The sequence below is a fragment of the Oncorhynchus clarkii genome, chromosome 12 (genome assembly GCF_045791955.1).
Source record: "Oncorhynchus clarkii lewisi isolate Uvic-CL-2024 chromosome 12, UVic_Ocla_1.0, whole genome shotgun sequence".
In the NCBI taxonomy this organism is placed as follows: domain Eukaryota; kingdom Metazoa; phylum Chordata; class Actinopteri; order Salmoniformes; family Salmonidae; genus Oncorhynchus; species Oncorhynchus clarkii.
In genome coordinates, this window is record NC_092158.1 from 28934553 (window position 1) to 28943392 (window position 8840).

Here is an 8840-nt window from a genome sequence, read left to right on the forward strand (position 1 = left end):
TTTTCATTTTGGTTGACGATAAACGAGATGAAACTAAATAATCTCTGTGACTAAAATCTTACTAGTAAATGGACTGGCATAGAATTTTTGGAGAGATTGATAGCTTTTCAGTGTTATTTGTTTAGTCCAATCAAAAGCATGCATAAGATTAGTAGAATTGTAAAGGCTTTCTCTTTGTAATGTTGCAATGCTGTTATTGGATGACAGAACTTTGAGTACAATATAGCCACAGTATGTCAAGGGGCAGGGCTCCAGAATGTGGCCATTTAGTTGCGTTTTGTGATCTTTTGACTTGGCTGTGCAAGTTACATTTTTTGTTGGTCACAGTGTGAGGTAAACATTTATTACATGGTCACCTCACTAACAAGTTAGAAAACATCCTATTTTTTGGCAGCTAAAACTATGATTTGGTCAAAGTGCATTATCCTCATGATTTCTGTAATGAAAGGGTCTGCCCAGCCCGGGCCTGTTTCGCTGGAGCCTGCTGCTCTGGGATAGAGTAAAAAGGCTTCTGGTTGTATAACATTTCAAAATCAAATTGCGGGAAATATATATATAGTAGCTTTGGAAGCTTTGGACCCCAAACTGATCCAAAATGTAACATGCATCAGTCAGAAAACCGAATCAAACGGTACGAATCACCAATTCACTAACATTATATATTACTTTCTTTCTAACTTCCGAAAATTCCTCATATTTTGTGACAAATGATGTGTCCTTTCCCTCAGTGTCAAACTGCATGTAATGTTGTTGACAATCATTGATCTATACGTCATTTTCCATGCCGAACAACCGGAGGGAATATCAGTAGCCTAGTCAGACTGCGCACTGTACCCAGGTTCGCATGCTGATCAACACGAGCTAGGCGGCCTCTTCCTGATCTTGCACATCTGCATGCCACATTCAGCATTCAAATGCTAAAATGGCTTGCGCGATATTAGGCTTTATTTGCTGAGTGACAAACTTGCAATTTAATAGGTTATTGTGAACTATGCGCTGTTGAAAATGGTATTTTACTGGAATAAAAGTAAGCTACCAGAGACAACTCTGATCTGGCTATAGGCTATCTGCTGAACAGATTTTATTTTGATAGCTAAGGTTCACCATCAGCGATAGGTTTGGTAGTTTTGCTTTAAACAATCAGTGTACATGCTCTTTTTTTCCTTTCTATTTTAAAATAATTTCACCTTTATTTAATTAGGCAAGTCAGTTAAGAACACATTCTTATTTTCAATGATGGCCTAGGAACGGTGGGTTAACTGCCTTGTTCAGGGGCAGAACGACAGATTTTTACCTTGTCAGCTCAGGGAATCAATCTTGCAACCTCACGGTTAACTAGTCCAACACTAACCTCCTGCCTCACGAGGAGCCTGCCTGTTTCGTGACTGCAGTAAGAAGCCAAGGTAAATTGCTAACTAGCATTAAACTTATCTTATAAAAAACAATCAATCAATAATAATCACTAGTTATAACTAACTACACATGGTTGATGATATTACTAGTTTATCTAGCGTGTCCTGCGTTGCATATAATCGATGCAGTGCGCATTCGCGACAATGTGTACCTAACCATAAACATCAATGCCTTTCTTAAAATCAATACACAGAAGTATATATTTATAAACCTGCATATTTAGCTAAAATAAATCCAGGTTAGCAGGCAATATTAAACAGGTGAAATTGTGTCACTTCTCTTGCGTTCATTGCACGCAGAGTCAGGGTATATGCAACAGTTTAGGCCGCCTAGCTCATTGCGAACTAATTTGCCAGAATGTTACGTAATTATGACATAACATTGAAGGTTGTGCAATATAACAGGAATATTTAGACTTAGGGATGCCACCCGTTAGATAAAACACGTAACGATTCTGTATTTCACTGAAATAATAAACGTTTTGTTTTTGAGATGATAGGTCATTAATATGGTCGAATCCGGAAACTAAGGCTCGTATTTTTGTGTGTTATTATGTTATAATTAAGTCTGTGATTTGATAGAGCAGTCTGACTGAGCGGTAGTAGGCAGCAGCAGGCTCGTAAGCATTCATTCAAACAGCACTTTCGTGCATTTGCCAGCAGCTATTGCGCTGTTTATGACTTCAAGCCTAATCAACTCCCGAGATTATGCTGGTGTAACCGATGTTAAATGGCTAGCTAGTTAGCGGGGTGCGCGCTAACTAAAAAAGTCACTCGCTCTGAGACTTGGAGTAGTTGTTCCCCTTGCTCTGCATGGGTAATGCTGCTTTGAGGGTGGCTGTTGTTGATGTGTTCCTGGTTCAAGCCCAGGTAGCAGCGAGGAGAGGGATGGAAGCTATACTGTTACACTGGCAATACTAAAGTGCCTATAAGAACATCCAATAGTCAAAGGTATATGAAATACAAATCGTATAGAGAGAAATAGTCCTATAATTCCTATAATAACTACAACCTAAAACTTCTTACCAGGGAATATTGAAGACTCATGTTAAAAGGAACCACCAGCTTTCATATGTTCTGAGCAAGGAACTGAAACGTTAGCTTTCTTACATAGCACATATTGCACTTTTACTTTCTTCTCCAACACATTGTTTTTGCATTATTTAAACCAAATTGAATATGTTTCATTATTTATTTGAGGCTACATTTATTTTATTGGTGTATTATATTAAGTTAAAATAAGTGTTCATTCGGTATTGTTGTAATTGTCATTATTACAAATAAAGAAATAAAATTGGCCGATTAATCGGTATCGGCTTATTTTTGGTCCTCCAATAATCGGTATCGGATTTGAAAAATCATAATCGGTCGACCTCTACTCCAGAGCATACGTTTCACTGCTCCAGAGTCCAATGGCAGGCATTACACCACTCCTGCTGACACTTGGCATTACGCATGGTGATCTTAGGCTTGTGTGCGGCTGCTCGGCCATGGAAACCCATTTCATGAAGCTCCCGACTAACAGTTCTTGTAGACATTACACACTACGCGCTTCAGCACTCGGCGGTCACGTTCTTTGAGCTTGTGTGGCCTACCATTTTGCGGCTGAGCCGTTGTTGCTCCTGGACATTTCCACTTCACAATAACAGCAATTAGTTGACCCAGGCAACTCCAGCTGGGCAGAAATTTAAACTGACTTGTTGGAAAGGTGGCATCTATTGATGTTGCCACGTTGAAAGTCACTGAGCTCTTCAGAACAAACCATTCTACAGCCGATGTTTGTCTATGGAGATTGCATGGCTGTGTGCTCAATTTAATACACCTATAAGCAACAGGTGTGGCTGAAACCACTAATTTGAAGGGGTGTCCACATACTATTTCAGTCCAAATCAAGCACTTACATTGCCACAGAAAGAAATTGGTGGGACCAAATCATAGGCATAGGGGAACATTTTTGTCTGGAGCCCTGTCATGGGGTGTGATTTTTAACCTGCTGCAGAGTAATGTGTTCTTCTGCCAATTTGACTGTTGGGAAGAGAATCATGCGATAGGAAGTTATGTAGAAAAATGTGTTGATTTGTGCACATGAAAATCTGTGATTTATCTTTACTATAGGTTAATGAGGCAATAAAAATGTGATATGACTAAAATTAAATGTCATTTTGACAATAACTAGACTAAATCATAATTAAAATGGTAAAAATGTTACTGAGACAATGACATTTTTGTCAAAAGACTAAATATAAAAAATAATGCCAAAATGAACAATGATATTCCCTAGTTCCTATTTCTAGGACACAGACACCATGGAAGGTGCTTTTATCAATGCGGGTGTACTTACATACACTAGCATTGCTTTCAATTGTATTTGGTTGCACAAAAACATTCCGTGGAAACCAGAAGTTAAAGGTAGACTCAGCGAGATGACGTAGATGCAGAAAGTAAACCACATCATAGTGGGTCAATTTACACAACAACTAAGAGCGTTGAAGCCTGTGGCTTCCACGCAGATACTATTTTTGACTGTCTGAGCGCTAAGTGTTGCATCTAGCTCATCTCAATATCACCTGTGCTGCTCGTGGCAATGGAATTTAGTGGAATCTACCTTTAAATACAATTCCATTTCAACTTACTGTGCTGGTGGGCAGGATGGTTGGTCATTAAGCAGGATGGGCAATTCAAACAAAATATCTAAAAGATTGTTTAATAATACAGACTTCCCAAACGTGGGTCTGTTGTAGACACACTTGCTCTCTGCTTATCTCATGTAAAAATAAAAAGTCCTGCACGTGCACCATATGTGGACAAAAAAGGAATAACTTGTGGGGGACTTTTATTTTGCCATGAGGTAAGCAGAGAGGAATACTGACCAACAGTTCCACCCACCGGCACAGAAGTTGGAATGGAATTGTATTTAACTTCTGGCTTCCAACGGACTGTTTTTGTGCAACGCAACACAATTGAAAGCAACGCTACTGTAGCTATGTATACTGAACAAAAATATAAATGCAACATGTAAAGTGTTGGTCCCATGTTTCATGAGCTGAAATAAAAGATCCCAGAAATGTTCCATATGAACAAAAAGCTTATTTCTCTCAAATTTTGTGCACAAATTAGTTTACATATCAAGAAGCTGATTCAACAGCATTATCCTTGTGTTGGGGGTCACAAAAAAAAAACACTCTAAAATGTGCCGTTTTGTCACACAACACAATGCCACAGATGTCTCAAGTTGAGGGAGCATGCAATTGGCATGCTGACCGCAGGAATGTCCACCAGAGCTGTTGCCAGAGAATTGAATTGAGACCAGCCACCCGGACAGCAAATTAAACTAAGGCGTATTTATGTCTGTAATAACGCCCTTCTATGGGGAAAAACTCATTCTGATTGGCTGCGCCTGGCTCCCCAGTGGGTGGTCCTGGTTCCCAAGTCGGTGGGCCTATGCCTACACCCCTGCCCAGTCATGTGAAATCCATAGATTAGGCCCTAATTTATTTATTTCAATCGACTGATTTCCTTATATAAAATGTAACTAAGTAAAATTGCTGAAATCGTTGCATTTATATTTTTGTTCAGTATAAACACCTGTGTTGCTAAAAGCACATAACACCACAGGTGAGTGTCTCCTACCATAAATGTCCTATTATGGAATTTATGTTAGGAGCAGCCAGGGGTCTCCTTGCTGTAGCGCCCACAGTCCCCACTCTCCAAAACGAGTCTCCAAAAGAGGCCTAGTTTGGAGCGATGTAAATACAATTGTGAATCATAACTTCAACTAAATACAACAACCAAGTATTGGCTGTTTGGATCAGACGTCTTCAGTTTAGTTAGTAAAGGTGAGTGCAGTTGCTGTGCGACCGTGTTGCTCTTCAAAGTTGTCTCACCACTAAAGAGCACCTCACTGTTGCTCCTCAGTGGTTTCCTGTGAATAATGCCTACATGAATAATGTTTCCATGGCAGCCACGGATCACACAATCATCGGCAGCGGCACCATTCCAACACTAAACTTCTCAACAAAAGGACGCCTGCCTTGCCCTTGCACAGTCCTTAATGGTAAAGTCAACCTTTCTTATAGAAACAATACAGTCCATATCTAAAATAAACTACTAAAACAAATGTTGTTCAGACTGTAGAGGAGCCCCATACAAGTAGTCAGAGTCACGCGAAACACTCGGCTTTCTGGCTCGCTCTCGTTGGCTGCACTCAGAACTTCTCCAAATATTTTACATTAGCTAATGTTACCGAGCGAGCGGGCATAATAGATAGCATACCTGTCAAGCTGTACAGAAGAAAAATAAATACAGCATGCTGTCTCTTATGAAGCGGGTAATTCCTGAGGCAAGGCAGGAACATTTTGAAAGTAGATCCGTCTTTCACCGAACACGTTTGTCTGTCCGCCGGACCATGAAACCTCCTCAGCAACAATTCCTAACTGCGATTGGACTGTACCACTAGAGCAGCGATAAGGGGAGCTCACCTGATTCCAGCGATACAGTCAAATGAGAGGCAATCTTCCACCACACCACCCCAGAAAGACGTTGTTAGATTACGTCATCCTTATTGCAAATATTGATTTAAATTGTGTTGCTAAATGACATATTTAGGCTACTGAGTATGAAATAAAGCATGCGTGCTTAATTTCCCCGTGATAAGTGAAAAACAACACATGATTATAATAAATTCACTGAAGAATGAATTAAGCTTTTCTTAAGATCAATATGATTGACATGTGTTGAGTAACACTCTGGCCTTGACACATATTCTCACCAAGTGGAGGTTTTATTCAGACACATTGCTGTGTACAGCATGGAGAATGCAGCACAATGAGTGTAATGCATGTGTCAGTGTGTTTGTGTCCACAATCATCCATTGCTGTAGGCCTATCGCTGCACCCCATGTACAAATTAATTCATCTTCTATGCATGTTTCACCTCTCTCTGAAGGCAAGTTAATACAGGACCAGTATCAACCTTAACCCCCTGTACCCCACTGGTAATCCCCCACCATATCCTATCTCCAAAAACCCAATCTGTGTATCCGACCCCCTGCCGCTGTTCAACAACTAGAGCACCCCCACCACCCCATCCCAAGTCTAATTGGGGCGTTCACAAATTAACTAGCTAATCTTTGCAAACAGCAATTATGGGGGGGCGCCCCTCCTGTTGGCTGGAAGCTAACCAGGTCAGTGCTTTAATTTGAGTCTCATATTATGTCTTCTCAAGAGCCACCAGGGACACAATTACTCTCATGCCACCCTATTCATCCACACCCTGGCACAATGTGAGGCAACCCAGGGTGTGTGTGTGTTGTGATGTGTTCTGCACGTCTTTCCGTCTGATTGATGAGATGGGGGAAAAATATATCTTAGAGTGCCCTAGCCATTGTGAATGCTACGAATACTTTTCTGAGCACACCATTGACAGAGACTTTTAAGAAATCACAATGTCTGGGTATTAGAATCTCAGAGATACCTCGTCAGATTAGTGATGAAATTACATTAATATTGGGGCTACAAAGAGCTCAGACACTGATATCCTAGTATATGAGAAAAGAGAGCATGTGATCATTCACAACAAGCAATGATCTAGCAACAGGCTACTTGGCTATATACCAGTCAGCCAGACCCAGAGTCATTACACCTTGCACAGAGGCAGGCTTACAGATGGTACAGAGTCCTATTGTTAGGGAGTTGGACAGTTTTGATGGTGGAGGGGGTGGAACAAATACTGTACATGCTTCATTTGTTTCATTTTATGATCATTGTATGATCTATGGTTACACCCAATGATTTATATATACATCATTGGTTACACTACACTCATGACCTCATCAAAATAAAATGACTTCAAAGTTTTCCAAAACTCTCCCACAACCCCTCACCACGGGGCAGTGAGTGGCTGTCATAACATGAGCGTCCTGTTTGTCGGTGGCCCCAGCAGCAGAGCCCTGGGAGTCCTCGCATCGATGTGCCTGAGAGCAGGGGCATTCACTCAGCTCTGGACAAGCCCTTGTCATCTGCCAATGTTTAGATCAACTGAGACCTGAAACTCGACACTGTATTGTATTTCAATCTATTTATCTTTTAAAGGTGCTGCATGGTCATTTCAACGTCTGCATTGGCCGTGCAGCATTTATGGTGATTTACCTTCTGCTCTCACCTACCTATCAACCAAGCATGTAAATGCAGAGGTATATGTAGCCTTCCACGTTGTCAGAACATTTGAGAGGCTTCGCAATTGCGTCACACCATCTTACGGCGCCTCCGACCACATTTTCGGATCAAGCATAAATAGTCTCTTAGCTGTCTCAAACTCCTTTTTTACTCTATCATCATTTTACTCTAAGTGTCTTCACTTTTTCCTACATAGCTTTTCCCACTGATGCAATATCTTCATTCACACAGTGATGTGATATTAGGATTTCATAATGCAGTCATGTACACTATATCTCAAATAGAATGTATTTCATTATTGTGTGTTTACAGTGCAGTGTGTTTATTTCTTCACCAACTGACAATATCCAAAGAGAAGCTGGCCTTGCTAGTAACTGTCAATCTCAGATGATCTACCACATAAACTCCATTTATAAGTCTATAGAACTTGTTTATGTGTGACTGAAAATCAGTAGGGTGTCATATTTCTATTTGCCTGTACCCCTCTATATCATTATAGAGACATAGACATCTATGGCCTGTGAATAATCTGGAACCAGATTGGATATTGTCAATTACTGCAGTTCTCTCCTACTGATATTCCCATTTCACAAGTGTTTCCCCTAATTACCACAAACACACGCACCCAACAGACTTTACACTGGACAGCCTGAATAGATCATACAGCATACACACACACACGCTTGTACACATACACACTCTGGCAACAGAACCGCACAGTTAAGGTCCTGTCCTGTTAATCTTAGATGAATGCTTTGCACTCTGCTCCACGTTAAAATACATCTGCATATCTTTAGCAAGGAAATTAACGGTTTGTTTTGAGAGAGGCAGCATAATTATTTAAAGAAAGGTAGAGAAGTAAAACCATTAGCACTTCCATTGTCAGACAAGAGGGCACATTTTTTTTTCACAAATTCTCATGTGGAACCACAATACAACTGTTATAATACATAATTAATTAAATGAAGCAGTTAATTGAAGCCGAGGGCAACAGAGGAGGAAAAGGAGCTGTGTAACAGAACTTTCACTTTGAACAATAACCATGATGACAACATGTTTGATGTAGGATATGAGGAGTCTGTTTAAACATGTGTTGTGCTGTTGTCCTATGGCATGGACAACAAGCATCTCTTCGTGTTCACATTGTTCTCTTTCACAGAGTACTTTGTCTCTCTGAGGAATGTTATGTAAGCCTCAAGTGCTCTTCAGTGAGGGCCAGGGGGGATTGGAGTGGGGCTGGTGAATGCTACTGGCG

At 40.6% G+C, this 8840-nt stretch overlaps 1 protein-coding gene across 1 annotated transcript in view; it reads right to left on the reverse strand.

Annotated features, from left to right (window-relative positions):
- Window positions 1–5853, reverse strand: part of LOC139421964 (nectin-3-like protein) — a 55560-nt gene extending 49707 nt beyond the window's left edge. Inside the window, exon 1 of the mRNA XM_071173106.1 lies at window positions 5685–5853. Coding sequence (XP_071029207.1) covers window positions 5685–5766 — 82 coding nt within the window. The 5' untranslated portion in view covers window positions 5767–5853. The remainder of the gene's footprint in view (window positions 1–5684) is intronic.
- Between the last annotated feature and the right edge of the window lie 2987 nt (window positions 5854–8840).